The sequence below is a fragment of the Eumetopias jubatus genome, unplaced genomic scaffold, assembly GCF_037043125.1.
Source record: "Eumetopias jubatus isolate StellerSeaLion01/CBP00866 unplaced genomic scaffold, mEumJub1_p1.0 scaffold_13, whole genome shotgun sequence".
NCBI classification, from domain to species: domain Eukaryota; kingdom Metazoa; phylum Chordata; class Mammalia; order Carnivora; family Otariidae; genus Eumetopias; species Eumetopias jubatus.
In genome coordinates, this window is record NW_028274819.1 from 8,389,808 (window position 1) to 8,404,832 (window position 15,025).

The window sequence follows — 15,025 nt, forward strand, 5'->3', positions numbered from 1 at the left end:
ATACATATGTAGGAAAGTCATGGAAGCTCCTGGGAGAAGAGAAAGGCCAGCCAGGTGGCTAAGTGCACAATGGGAAAGAGTTCACGGAGGCACGGGTTAGTCCTGGTGAAATGCCCACTGAGAACTGGGTTGTTCTGTCCAAAGGGGAAAGTGTCTAGTCGGAAAAGTTTTTGACTTCCAAGAGATCTAACCATGCAAACCTCTTAGGCAAATTCTCAATTTTCTCCTATCTCATAGCCATCAGTTAAGACACTGACAGTGAGGGGCGCCTGGGTGGCTCAGTCGTTAAACGTCTGCCTTTGGCTCAGGTCATGATCCCAGGGCCCTGGGATCGAGCCCCGCACTGGGCTCCCTGCTCCGCGGGAAGCCTGCTTCTCCCTCTCCCACTCCCCCTGCTTGTGTTCCCTCTCTCGCTGTGTCTCTCTCTGTCAAATAAATAAAATCTTTAAAAAAAAAAAAAAAGACACTGACAGTGAAAAGAATCTCAGGCCCAATCTTTGGTCACCATCCCCTGAAAGATGCAGTCATTCCCTGGGCAAACTTGATTTTAATCTACAGCAGTCCAAGTTTCAAGGACTGTCCTGTATCCATCTGTTTAGCTACTTCGCAAAGCCACAGATTAGAGAAATTATTATAATTTACTAGTTACCTTTACTGGGTTCAAAGACTATGGTATGGTGAGCAACTCTGTGAACTCCCGACTCCTAAAGCCCTTGCTCTAACAAGGCCTCATTCTAATTTCTAGGGCCACGCAGGAAGTGAGAATGTCATCCACCCACACCTCTGACCAGAAGGCAGCACCACTAAGGAGCCCTTAGCCAGAGTCAAAGGGCAGAAGTCGGAGTCTGTACCCAGAGCACAGTGCCACATAGCTCCCAGGACATGGAGGGAAATGAGAGCTCTCTACTAGAGTCAACACTAAAACCAAATTATTCAATGCAACATTCAGCCAGAATCAACACTGGCATCCAAGGGATGTGTGTTTGGAGCGGCTCAGTTGTTCTTTACAGGATTCTGTAAGTTAGATTTGCTCACTTCAGCCAGACTTCCACACTCTTCTTCCCAGAACCACCCAAAAGAATAAACAATGCCACTCACTCCCCAGAAGAATGACAGCAACCCCCTCCCTTGCCCACTGCAGCCGAAGTGGGGCTGGTAGTGAAAGGCTCCTGCTTTTCGTCAGAAGCCCTCCGTCGTGGTTCCTGAGGCCCAAGGGTGGGGCAGGTCTGAAGCCACATAGGCCCTCTACCAGATGCTACAGGAAGCTCTGGCCAAGCAGCAGAACTCTGGAAGTTGGACCCCTCTCCACACTTGCCTGTTACTGCTGCCCCTGGCTGGAAGACAAACAGTCATCTTGCTGATTGCTTTCACCACAGCCAAGACTCCAGGCCAGCAGAGCCATTTGGAAAAGAAGTGGACAGAAAGCTCAGCTTGCAGACTGAGAATCCCCAAAACTACCAGCCGAGGTCACAACCCTCCTGCAAATGAAAGAAGAGTCTATGGCTGTGAGAAAGCACATCTGCAACCAGGTGTCACAAAAACCATCTTAGAGACAGGGCTTGACTTTCTTTTATCTCCCACTTTCACTGTGAGAAGCAGAGTCGACAGCAAACAGGCACTCTTCCTGCAACACAAGGTTTATTTTTATGCTTCCACATTTTCTGTGTATGTGTTATGTGTGTTTAATTCAGATGTGATCAAAGAGCTCCTGGAAACAGCTTCCCATCAGCCACATTTTTCAATAAAGAAAGGGGGAGAGGGAAGAGCAAAAAAGAAGTCAGAGCTTGAAGACAACTAGGAGAGTTTGCTTACCTATTTCCCGGTGAAACCAGTTTAAATAATTTAAACCTAAATACAGTGATAGAGCATCTTTGTGGGGAAGGAATCAGCCCAACCAAATCCCTTCCTTTTTATTTCACAACATTACGGCTTACTGCAATGACTGAACTTCCGGGACTACTTCGACTAGAACAGAACGGAACCAAGAGCTTTCTTGCTCTTACCTGGTGGCATCATCTACTCTTTAAAGGAGGCCGATGCTTCTGGCATCCCTGGCCTTGCGACCAGAAGGGCTGCGACTTGTCTTTTCCCTTGTTTTGAAAAATACAGGCATCTGCCTGTGGTAGGTGTATCCAAGCTTTTCCAATGGCTGTGCTTTTACTGGGACCAGACTTAGCATGAAGTAAATAGCATGATTGGCTACCTTGAGAACACCAGCAGAAGCGATGAAGTGGTTCAGGGGAACCTAAGTCCATAAAGAGTGCAAACGGGATGAGTAATTCATAATTTGGAACAGGATGACAAAGTATGCAGCCACTGCTCCGGACAAAGTTATCAAAGCGCAGCTTGCATTCCCAAATGGTTCACCCGATTACTGCCCTCATAAAATCAATGGGTGTGCACCGACTTCCTACTAGGCGCTCAGCAGTCTGCGAGGCATGGAGGGAAGAGAAATCAATGCACACATCACAAGAAAAAGACCATGGCGAGAATACATTTACATTTAGTAACCAGCACAAAGAAACCACATTGAGGCAGTCTGTTACTCTACTTGGCTGAACACAATGGCCCCCTCCCCCCCGCCCCCCAGCCTCGGCGGAGAGAGTAGGCACTCCACCGCCACGCCTCACATGCCTGAGGGTGTCAGTCAGTCACTTGGCCTCCTCCTACCAGCTCATAATCAACAGTCTGGGAAAGTTCTCCGGTTAAGCAGGGTTTACCTGCTAAGACAAAGGCCGTGATGGGAAAAGGAATGGAACAGGCCACCTCAGGAGGGCCTAGGAAAAGCGGTTCCCAGCAAGGAGAGAAACAGCTGGCAAGTGAGGGCAAGACTGGGACATGCAGACCACGCTCCGGTTTCCAAAGACCTCAGGCCCATGCAGAGCCAGCTGCAAAACCCAGTGATGAAACAGACATCCACCGGCCCTCCCTCCCAACTCATTTCACCCCCAGAAGCATATCAATCCATCAGCAACAAAAGGGTCAACCGGTGCAGAGAAAAACTCGGGCCAGAACTCCTCCTGGGTTCCTGACTGCCCAGGTGACAGAGAGCGAGGGCGGGTGACACAAGAAAAACGCAGGAAAATGCAACGGGGGCAGATTTTCCAGGGAAGGATGTGAACACGCAAGAGAATAGAACAACGGTTCTACTGAGCTATGAAGAAAGAGTGGAACGAGAGGAAAACATAAAGGATGTCATAAGGGAGACATGCAGAAAGGCGCTGCAGCCCCAGGGGTGAAGAGCTCCTTTTTCAAATCAAGTTTTTCTGGCCTAGGAAAGTTCTCCACCGACAAGGGTGTGCCAGGCAGGGGACTGAGCAGTCAGCACTCAGCAACGGACTCGGGACGTGGTGAAAGATAGGGGAGGGGTGGAAAGTGGACGCCTCTCAGCTCACAGGTGAGGTGACAGAGAAAACGCTAAAGCCTGGGTGACAGATGATAGGAATGACTGCCAGGACGGGGCGGGGGGCGGGGGGGGGGGCTGTGTATAGCTCAAGAAACTAGTACGCCGAGTGCCTGGACGGGGAGTTACTACACAAGCCAATCGGGTAGTGAAGGGACAGGGGCATGTGTGGCGAAAGAAATACGATGTGAAGAAGGCAAGAAGGGACTAATGCGGAGACGAAAGGCAACCCTGGTTAACAGGTAGAGCAAGGAAGACTGGGCGAGGGTAGAGAAACCGGAAGGCACCGAGCAAGGAGGAAGAAACTATGAAAAGTGACAGAGCCAGGAGTGAAGACACAGGAAGGCATCATGGTTTGTGTTGCAGTGTGAGAAGACAAAAAGGCAAGGATGGCGAGGGAGCGTGATGGGGGGGGAAAGGACTCAGCAACAGGTGGTACCGACAGAATGGGGCTGGGAGAATGTTCTCCCTCCGCAGGCAGAGCCCAGGGTGCAGGCTGGTAAAGCACTCAGTGAGAAAACAGGAAGCCCGGAGACTTAAACCAAGCCCGAGGGGAACAGAACGCGAGGGATCCGGATTCTGAAGGGAATCCTTCAGACTGGAACCCCAAAGACAACCTGTGGGAAACTCTGCGCATGACAGCAGGATGGGAAACACGGAAGCAACAAATGCCAGCGCGAGGCACCAGGGAGCTCCTGGAGAAAAAGCAGGGAAAGTGATGAGCGAAGAGTAGGCGAACCATTTGGAAAGGTGATGAGGGTGGAGCTGGTGGGTTGCAAGCATGAGGGAGAGCACAATTTGGAGAAGAGGGTTAAAAAAAAAAAAAAGGAAAGGAAAGAAAAAAAGCTGGGTTACTGGAAGGGGATAGGGATCGAGAACACACTCCGGGGCAGGGACCCTGAGGGTGATAACCAGGGACTGGGAGAACCGGTGCGGGAGGAGGAGAAGCAAGGCTAGGGAGATGGAGGAAGAGGTGGACAACGATCTGGGGCAAATCGCGGGGTGCTATTCGAGGAGCAAGAGGGTGGCGGCTTTAAGCGTGGGTGGAGGAAGAACAGAAAGGCCCCTGAGAGAAAAAGGGAAGAGAAGGGGAAGCTAGAGAGGTAACACGGAAGAGCGCAGGAGGGCGGTGAGGGGAGGTGTGTGTGTGGAGGGGTGTCAGCAGAAAAGACAAGTGTGCAGCTTGGAGTCAGGACGAGGTGGGTCCCAGGACAGGACTCAGAGGGAGATGTGCGAGGCCGAGAGCCAGATGACAGGGCAGCCGAGGCTTGCAGGGTGGCAGCAGGGACACGAGGAGAGCAGAGGAGGGAGGAGGCTCTGCAAGGTGCAGGGGCCCAGCCAGAGAATTCGGGGAGCCCTCGGGGCTCCTTACCTGCTCCGTGTCCCTCTCGTTCAGCGTGGGTAGGGGGGTCCGGGCGCTGGACATGGCGCCGGTATCTCAGGGGAGGGAACCGAGAAGCTTGGAGGAAGGGAGGGAAGGGAAGGCGCGGAGCCCGGCCGGGCGGGGCTTCTCACAGCAGGGGCACCCGCCGCATGGGCCCCGGCCGGGGGTGCGGGGAGGCCGGGCAGCCGCTCACGCCAGCCCGGGGATGCGCCGCTCGGGCTAGGCCGCGCCGGCTCCGAGCGGCTCCGGACCGCACCCCCCCGACCCCCGGCTGGGCTGTGCCGCCTTTCGGCCGGGCCGCGCCGCTCCGCCTACTCTCTGCCGCCGCAGCCGGCCGCCTGCCTCGCTCCTCCCCTGCCCTCAGCGGCACTGCTCCGCGCCCGGCACACAGGCAGCCGCCGCCGGACCTGCTGCTCCCAACATGGCCGCCACCACCGCCGGCCCTCGGCTCTTTCCGCCGGCAGCGGCCGGAAACCTCCGAAGCGGCGAGGAACGGGAGGGGGGCGCGCCTCCTCCTCTCGGCCGCGGATTACGGGTGAATTCCGGAAACACCCGAAGAAGGTAAACCCCGCGGACGAGCGCGCCGCCTCGATTCCGAAGCCCAAGCTTCGGCTCTGTTTACGGAAATACACGAAGCTACTCGGGAGACTCCAGCCACGCCCATAGGCCTTTCCCCGCCCACTTCAGGCTGGCTCGCCGCGGTTTCCGGAAACACCCGAAGTGGCACCGCGTGCAGTGAGCCGGCCACGCCCCCGTCCCGCCCCGCAAGCCCACGGCGGTCGTCGGCCATTTCCGGCAACACCCGAGGCCCGGCGAGCCCCGAGTTGTTCCCTCGGCTAGTACCCAGAGTCTGACTCCTCGTGTCTTTCCGTCGGTCTCCGGGCATTTTCAAACCTTGAACAGGGAGCGCGGACCACCTGCGCACGTTATTATTTGATTAAATAGAAAATAAGGCTGTGAGCCGTCCCAACGATTGGCATCCTTTGGTTCTAAGGCAACTTCCCCGTCTGCGTGTCTGTTCATCAGTCTGTCAGTCAGCTCATAAAATCCATCTCGTTTATCAGCCAGCCTATCAACATGTGTGTCACCTGTCAAATGCAGCCTTAATCTATGACCTGTCTCCTTAGCATTCTTCACCTGCCATCGTCTATCTGGGCTTCTATTGATCCATACACCCCACGTCTAATCTGCAGTGTTCCCTAAGGTCCGGGGCAAGCACCAGGTCAGCGTTCTAGGCTCCCGGCTGCGGGAGGCTGCGGGGTCTCCCCACCAGCCCTGCATTCCAGCCCCAGCTCGGTGGAATGAAAATGCGATGTGATCTCGGAAAGATTACATAACATCTCTGAGTTTAGGCTCCTTGACGTCCTTATATTAAGAGAATTCATGCCTTTGTTCCAGTGATGACATTCTAAATAACGTCTTTGAATTCCACTTACCTCTTTTTTTCAAATTGTTCAAAATAGCACAAAACGACATTGCACTGTGGTAATACTGAGTCACGCTGGTTTACCTTTTAAAAATACCCCTGTAAGGTAAGGCAGGGAAGACATTCTCATCTCAATTCATTTTTCATTTGTCCCTACTAAGACAAGAAAGCTCACAGAAAGGAGAAACCGGTTGAAAATGAGGATTCCTCAGGATGGAGAAGTTCCCTTCCTTTCCTGGACTTCAGTTTCATTAATAAAGTGAGGTCCCTCGCATCTTTTGAGAGCCCCCCAACTCCAACAGGAAGTTCACTTTCACTTCCCTCTAGACTGTCTCACCAGGGAGAGGCAGTAGGCTGGGTTCATTCCTCCGGCTCTAAGCTGCCCCCACCCACTGTACCCTGGACGTGTTGGAACTTGACCCACCCCCACCCCAGGGCTCAACAGCAGCTTAAGGTGGGCAGAAGCCAGAGTCCCCACAGGAGCCAGAGACCAGGCTTAAGCAGCAAGTCCGCAAAGGTACAGGAGCAGAGAGGCCCCAGGAATTGTGGGGGAAAGTGCTGGATGGACCTCTGATACTTGACTTTCAACTCCCATCTTGAGCAGAGCGCTTGGCCAAGTCGCTCCGAGAAATAGGCAGCTGGACAGATGCAGCGAGGGATGGTATGGAGTACTTCTTAAGGCAACAGGTGCCACCTACAGTACTCCAGGACACCTCCCCATGGCCCATTCTGGCTCCAGTCAGGCGCCCGGTCATTGAGGAAGAAGTTGATGAAGGAGCACAGAAGGAGGTGAGAGGAAAAGAGAGGAAGAGGTCAGAACCGAGGATAGTCTACTCCCCCACCCCAAATTCATCTGGGAAAATCCATGAGAATGATCTGCCCTCTGGTGGCCAAAGGGAGACACACCACAGATTCCTGTGCCCCATACCACTCCCAAGCTTGGGTCTGGAAAGAAGGGAAAGAGGGGAAAAGGGTTGGAGGAGCAAAGGAAGGTGCCCTGGGGGTCTTTCCTGGCCATGTTCCTGTCTGAGCAAACTCTACCTCCTCCATGCTTCTAACTCTCTCCAGTTCTCACCCCTGCCCTGTGTCCCTTAGCACCCACCCCCACCTCACCTGTCCCCTCCTCTTCCTCACAAGGCTGCCTAACTGGTCTCCCTGCCTAGACTCCCTCCAACCTAATCCCACCAGACATACCAGAATAATCTGCCTAAAGTCCGGCTCCAGTTACATCTCTGCCCTGCTAGAAGGTTCTCACCAGCTCCCATGTGCGATAGGCAGAGCTGGCTTCCTGGGCCTGGGCCCCATGCAGTCACACAGAGCCCCACTCTTAAAAGGGCCTTGAGCTTGACTCAATACTCTGCTGTTATCCTCTTGAAATTTTTACCAAGGGGGCCCTGCATTTTCATTTTGCATCAGGCCCCACAAATCTGGGAGCCGGTCCTGGTGGTAAGAAAAGTGTTAGCCTGCATTCAAAGCTTTGCACAGTCTAGCCTCAACTTACCTTGCTAATATCTTCTCCAGCTTGGTATCACTGGTTCACACCTCCCCCTAATTCCTTCCCTGCCACCAAGCTCTCTCACCTCCGTGTTCTGCGCCAACCTCGGCTTCCAGATGGACTTCAAGATTCAGTTCAAACATCACTTTCTCAAATCCCCTAACCTACCTACTTCTCCTCAAAGATTAGTTATTGCCACACAGTTACCCCTCTTCAATCTGCAAACTCATCCATTTGCAAATCTCCATGGAGCCCCTACTATGTGCAAGACATTATTCTAGGTTCCTCAAGTAGGTCAGTGAACAAAATCGACAAAGATCTCTGCCCTTAGGGAACTTATGTCTCAATTAGAGGAAGACAGACACCAAACATAACAGTAAGGATTAAGGGCCATGGGAAATAAAAGCAGTCAGCTAAGGACAATCAGGATTGCAGGGGTGAGTGGGAGGAATATGAGTTGCGGTACTAAGGTCATCAGTGTCGGCCTCACCCAGAAGGTGACACTTAAAGACTTACAGGTTCTGCATGGAGCACTGGGTGTTATGAACAATGAATCATGGAACACTACACCAAAACAAATGATGTAATATATGGTGATTAACATAACAATAAAAAATTAAAAAAAAAGACTTACAGGAGGTGAGGGAGTGAGCTCTGTGGATATCTGGGGGATGAGCTTTCTAGGCAGAGGGGGCGGCCAGTGCAAAGGCCCTGGGGCAGGAGAACAAGAAGGCCACTGGGACTGGAGCAGAGAGGGGGTAGGCAGTAGGAGAAGAGGGCAGAAAGGCGTCATGGAGCCAGGCCTGGTGGGCCACTGCTCTGGCTTTTCCTCAGAATGGATGAGGAGCCGCTGCAGGGACAGGATCAGACTCGTTGCTGAGTTGAGGAGAGGGTAAAGGGGCAGGTCAGAAGCGGCAGCCTGGAGACCAAGAATGAGACTTTTAGGAAAATTTGAGGCTGAGATGATGACTGACTCCTCTCCACTCCATCCCTGTGGACAGAGCAGCAGCAGTGGACGTGGGGAGAAGTGGTTGGCTTTGGGATATATTTGGAAGACAGGGCTGACAGGATTTCCTTCTTTCTTTTAAGATTTTATTTATTTACTTGACAGAGAGAGTGAGAGAGCACAAGTAGGGGGAACAGTAGAGGGAGAGGGAGAAGCAGGCTCCCCGCCAAGCTAGGAGCCTGATGCGGGGCTCGATCCCAGGACTCTGGGATCATGACCTGAGCTGAAGGCAGATGCTTAAACATCTGAGCCACCCAGCACCCTCCCGCACCCCCCCCCCCCCCCGGGGCCGCGACAGGATTTCTTGATGGATTGGCTTAGGGGGCATGTGAGAGAGGAATTAAAGGGGTACTTCCAAGATTTCTCACCTGAACAAAACAAAACAAACCCAAAAAAGACATCGACCACAGGCCTCAGACCAGGTAGAAACCAACCAACAAGACCAGGGTTCCAGAGGAGTCATGATGTCCCCCGGAATCAGGGAAGGCAGGGGTTGTGGGGTTCCCAGCCCCGGCAGGCACAAAGAGGTTAGGGTATCTCTCCCACCGTAGGCAGGCAGTGAGGACAGAAGTCAAGGGGAGGTAAGTGCTCAAATGGAAGACATCCTTATTCTCACCCCTCCGAAACAACGCAGCTCTTCAACTTTCTCCTCCCAGGCAGGGGAGCCAGAGAGCACGCTCATTCCCGGCAGGCCACTCTCCGGGGTGGGAGGCAGGGTCCAGAATTACTCTCTGATCAAGAGTCAGACGTCTGGCCCTCTGACTCGCCACAGACCCTCCCATTTCGCAGAGCTTTATCCTATTTTTCTTGGTGTCTCTAAATTTCCATCATGTGCTTTATCACCACTCCCAGACACCATACTGAAGTTACGGCATTTCAGAGATGTTGGAGTGTGAAAAAAATGTGCATCTTAGCACACTCATGGACTCGGATGTTCATGCCTTGCCCAACCACCTCCTGGCCTGGCACTACCATTCGCATTCCCCTTTCTTGGTTTTGTTAATACGCATTGAGAGCTGTGTACCGTGTGGACTCTGTCACAGTTACGAGGAGCCGGAGGCACTGTTATTTCCCCCAGCTTACTAATATTAGGAAGTCAAAGTGCAGAGAAGCTCAGTTCCTTGCTGCGGGAGTGGGACTAGGGGAGTCAAGCTCAGGCTTCCGTGAGAGGCGAATAGGGTAGTGAGTGAACACACACGTCCTGCCGCCAAGGTGCTCCTTAGTAGCTCTGTGATCTTAGGCAAGCCTCTTAACCTCTCTCTACCTTAATTTTCCCATCTTTTAAATGGGGAGAATAAACGTACCTAGTTCATAAGGTTGATAGGGGAGGATATGAGTTAATATACGGAACAGGCTTAGACAGAGCCCGGGGGATGGCCAGCGCTTTGTGTGAGCTGCTGTTATTATAAGGCATATTCTCGCCAGCCTCCCTGATTCTCCTTTTAATTCTCTCTGCTTTAACTTCCCCGCTTCCCTGGAGAACAACACTGGACCAGAAGTAAGAGAGCCCATTCTGGTCGCAGCTCTGTCACTAATGGATCACGTGAGCCATTAGGTAACTCCCTTCCCCCTTCGGGGTCTCCGGCTCCTTGTCTGAACGATGAGGGGGAGCTGGATTCGCTGCTCTCTACGGGGTCATCTATAATGGTATCATCTGAATGTTTGTGTCCCTCCCCAGGTTTCCTATGTTGCAGTCCCAACCCCCAAGGTGATGGTGATGGCCTTGGGAGGTGATGAGGTCGTGAGGGCCCTGCATGGCCTACTGGGCAGAATGAGATTGGTGCCTTCATAAAAGGGGCCCCACAGGTCTCCCCAGTTCCTTCCTCCCCGTGAGGACACAGCAAGAAGACTGCCCTCTGTGAGCCGGGAAGCAGGCTCTGAACCTGCCAGCACCTTGATCTTGGACTTCCAGCTTCCAGAATTGTGAGTAATAGGTTTGCGGTTTATAAGCCACAAGTCTATGGTGTTCTGTTACAGCAGCTCGAGGTCCAAGACAGTCTCCAAAACCCAAACCCAGCAACCATATCCCTCTCACCCTTTCTCAGCCATGGCCTGGGACCACCTTGCCTGGGATGGAGGGGACGGTGTCCCTACCAGCCTTGCTCACGTGTGCTCACAGTGTGGCAGGATGACCGGTGCACACCACCCTGGGGGAGGGGGGGAAAGGGGCATCAGGCAGAGAAGCCACCTTCAGTCTGTTCTCCTGGGAGGAGGTGCCCTTTGGACCAACCCATGCTCCCACACTGGGTCACTGTCCCCGGGCAGGGTTCTGCTGCCACTGTCACTGAATAAGGCTGGGCATCCTGGATGGGGAGCTGGGCCGCCACATTGGTAGAGGTCCTGGGAGAAGCCAAGGAGAAAGCGGAAGTGGGGCTTTCATGGGGCTCAGAGGGAGCATGGGACCCAGAGGGAGTGTCACGGAAGGCTTCTGAGAGGAGGTGAGGCGGAGTCTGAATCCAAGGATAAGCAAGCGCTGCAAGGAAAGACTGGCTGAGATCGGAGCAACCTGTGGGGGTATGAAGAAGACAGGCCCTCAAGGGGTTCCCATCTAAGGAGGATGTCGGATGGGCCTTGGACTTGCCATCTTGGAGCTGGCAGAGGCAGTTGGTACCAGCTGGTGTCCAGGGCTCTAACTGGCTTTCTGGTGGGGGGAAGGGCAGGCTAGGCCAGACTCACCAGTGTGCCAAGATGATGTCCCCATTCACCCACGGCTGTACAGTCACAGCTGGAGCCATCAGGCAGGGTGTCTGGAGATGAAATTACCACTTTCCTCCCCTGCCGCCCTCCCTGGGAAGAAGAGCCCAAGCCCCAAGGAGAGTAGGGATATTTTGTGGTTCCTGGGAGTGTCCTTGGTGCCTCCTGTGGGGCCTGGGATGTAGCAGGCTGGCTGTGAATCCCCCAGGAATGAAAGCCACAGAGCTTTGGCTCACCTCTTCCCCTTTGCCTGGAATTCCCTTTCCCCATTTTACTGCATGACTCCCTACTTAAATGTCCCCTCCTGAGGAAGCCCTCTGCAGTCCCCACCTCAAAACCACATCCCTTCATGGATGAACATGCCAAATGGTGTCACATGGGTGCAATAAGCCAAATCCTGAATGGAGGAAATTCTGCTCATGGAACAAGCCACCATGTTCTTAAACAAGACAAAAAAAAAAAAAAAAAAAGGAAAGAAAGGCTGTCACAAGTTGAAATACAATGTGTGGACCTCACTTAGCTCCTGATTCAAACAGATCATCTGGGAAAAGAGACTCATGGAAGACTTCTGGAGATTGGTTGCACACCAGTGCGAGCAGACTTACTACTGCTACCCTTGCAGATGGTTCAGATGGCAAATTTTATGGCATATGCGTATTTTCACCGCAGTTAGAAAATTAAAAACAAAATGACATACATGGACCGATTGGGAAATATGAATACTGACTGGATATTAGATGATATTAAGGGATCACTAATTTTTTTCAGAGATTTTGTTTATTCATCTGAGAGAGAGAGAGGGCATGAGTGAGGGGAGGGGCAGAGGGAGAGGGAGAAGCAGGCTTCCCGCTGAGTAGGGAGCCCGATGCGGGGCTTGATCCCAGGACCCCGATACCATGACCTGAGCCGAAGGCAGATGCTTAACCATCTGAGCCACCCAGGCACTCTGGGATTATAATTTTTGAAAAGATTTATTTATTTTAGAGAGAGAAAGAGAGAGTGTGGGGGTGGCAGAGAGAGCGAGGGAGAGAGAAATCTCCAGCAGACTCCCTGCTGAGTGCAGAACCTGACTCGGGGCTCCATCCCAGGACCCTGAAATCATGACCTGAGCTGAAATCAAAAGTCGATGCTCAACCAGCTGAGCCACGCATGAGCCCCATTTGTTTTTTGTTGTTGTTGTTGTTTTTGTTTTTTTAAGTAGGCTCCATGCCCAGCTGGAGCATGAACTCGACCTATTCTACCGACTGAGCCCGTCAGGTGCCTTAAGGGATTATTAATTTTTATTTTTTATCTTATTTTTTAAAAAAGATTTTATTTATTTGCCAGAGAGAGAGAGAGACAGAACGAAGAGCATGAGAGTACAAGCAAGAGTGGCAGGCAGAGAGAGAAGCAGACTCCCCGCTGAGCAAGGAGCCCAACTCGGGACTTGATCCCAGGACCCTGGGATCATGACCTGAGCCAAAGGCAGACGCTTAACCAATGAGCCACCCAGGTGTCCACAGATTATAAATTTTTAAAGTGTGATATCTCTTAGAGATACAAACAAACCTATTAACAGATGAAATGACACCCTGTCTGGGATTTGCTTTAAGATAATTCAGAAGGGGGGCATCTGGGTGGCTCGGCTGATTGAGTGTCTGACTCTTGAGCTCAGCTCAGGTCTTGATCTCAGGGTTATGAGTTCAAGCCCTGAGTTGGGCTCTATGCTGGGTGTGGAGCCTACTTAAAAAATTAAAAAAAATAGAATCTTAAAAAAAAAGGAAAAGAAAATTCAGAAGAGAGGAGGATGTGGGGAGATAAACCAAAATTGGCCATATTTGTTGAAGCTGGGTCAAAGATACATCAGGGTTTCATTATGCCATTTTCTCTTTCTTTCTTTTTTTTAAAGATTTTATTTATTTATTTGAGAGAGAGAGAGAGCACAAGCAGGGGGAGCGGCAGGCAGAGGGAGAAGCAGTCTCCCCACTGAGCCCGAAGCCCGATGCAGGACTCGATCCCAGGACCCTGGGATCGTGACCTGAGCTGAAGGTAGACGCTTAACCTACTGAGCCACCCAGTACCCCTTCTCTACTTTTGGGTGTGTTTGAAAATGTCTATGATCAGAAAAGAAATTAAGAAGAAAAAAAAAGAAAAAATAGTGCCCCTCTATCATGCCCTGTTTTTCTTCCAGGCACTCATCCTGGCCGGACATACTGAGAACCTCCTCGTTTGCTGTCCATCTCACCCAGAATGGCCCTCGGTTCTCTTGTCCACACTGGCATTCCAAGTGCCTGGAAGGGTGAGCGCATGCCTCTCACCCAGCTCACAGCCTGGGCTGGGGCTCCAGGACCTCTTGAGCCTTAGCATTGAACCCCTGTACAGGTGTGGTTATCTCGACCCCAGCTGTGACTTCAGAGGGCGGTGGGTGAGTGTCTCAGAGGCAAACTGCTCATCCAGGAAGATGTGGGTGCCACGGGCAAGAAAACTTGCTCTAGGTCAGGGAGGGGTGGAGGGGAAAGGGCAGGTTCTGGGATAGGAGAAGCTCCCCCTGCCCTGCCTCCTAGAGCCCCCCCAAGCTCACGTGGACACTCTTGTACCTGTCCCTGCTCTTGTAGCTCCCAAGTACCAAGCCCAGCCTGATTCAGGGTCAGAGGTTGCTGAGTGAGGCCAGGACCAGCAAGCAGGGCCCTCCCAAGGGGCCAGGAGGCCTTTTCTAGAAAAGGAACAGGGGAGGAGCAGGACTCCCTCCACCTCAAAGCCCTCAGCTTGGTTCCCAGACATTGTCACCTGGGATGGTGAGATGAGCGCCCTTCTGCATCTGCTGTGAGCCCCTTCAGTTGGCACTGCCAGGAGCAAGGTATGATCCCAGCAGGTGCTAGGACTTCGGTGGGGGCTCTGGAAATTGGCCTGGCGAGGGCACTGGGCACCACCACCTGAGTGGAGCAAAGGAGGTGCTGAGCGGTTGTCTTCGTGAATGACCTTCCCCACTCCCACCTGACTCCATTCCTGCCTCACACCCTGAACCTACCACAGGTCCCCAGGCCCTCAAGGGAAGATGTCTCAGTCCTCCTGAAGCCGAAACAGGCCATGTAGCACAGGAGACAAGAGCTCGGGGGTCAGACAGATCCGGGCTTGGCCTGGCTCTGCTCCTTCACCAGCTCTGGAATGGTGGGTAAGTCGTCCGTCTTGCTGAGCCCGATCCCTCACCTGTGTTAACGGGCACAGTGTGGGGTGACCCACAGTGGAGACAGGCCGGGGGTGTCCTGTGTTCTGCAGTCCCCAGCACGGTGCCTGCCCCCCAGGGGGGCCTTCAGTCATGTTTGTGGAATCTGAGCCTGCAGGGTAGTTGCTCCAGCCCCCCGCTACCCTGCTGCTCCTGCTTCCTCGGGCCACCCAGATGTGGGGTCTGAGGAGACCGGAGGCACTGACGGCACTGCTGGGGAGACCAAAGTCCTGTGCTGTTTTCTCCCATGAGGGCCGGTGCATTCTTTGGGTGCAATGAGGCTGTTCCCTCCAGAGGGGAGAGGCACTGACCGGATTTGGTGTGAAGGCTCTGGGCCACGGCACCGGGTCCCAGTCCCAGGAAGGCTGGAAGACAGACACAGCTTACCCGCTGCTGTGCCTGCCAGCAGCAGCCC

General features: G+C 53.0%; 1 protein-coding gene across 8 annotated transcripts in view; it reads right to left on the reverse strand.

The window, feature by feature from the left end:
• MARK2 (microtubule affinity regulating kinase 2) overlaps positions 1-5,384 on the reverse strand; it is a 55,706-nt gene extending 50,322 nt beyond the window's left edge. For 3 of the 8 annotated variants that reach the window (XM_028118131.2, XM_028118130.2, XM_028118128.2), the window contains exon 1: positions 4,776-5,381. In XM_028118131.2, coding sequence (XP_027973932.1) covers positions 4,776-4,829 — 54 coding nt within the window. In that variant the 5' untranslated portion in view covers positions 4,830-5,381. Of the gene's footprint in view, positions 1-4,775 lie in introns of all 8 variants that reach the window. The other 5 variants (XM_028118127.2, XM_028118124.2, XM_028118126.2 and 2 more) reach the window with 4 other exon arrangements.
• Positions 5,385-15,025: the final 9,641 nt, after the last annotated feature.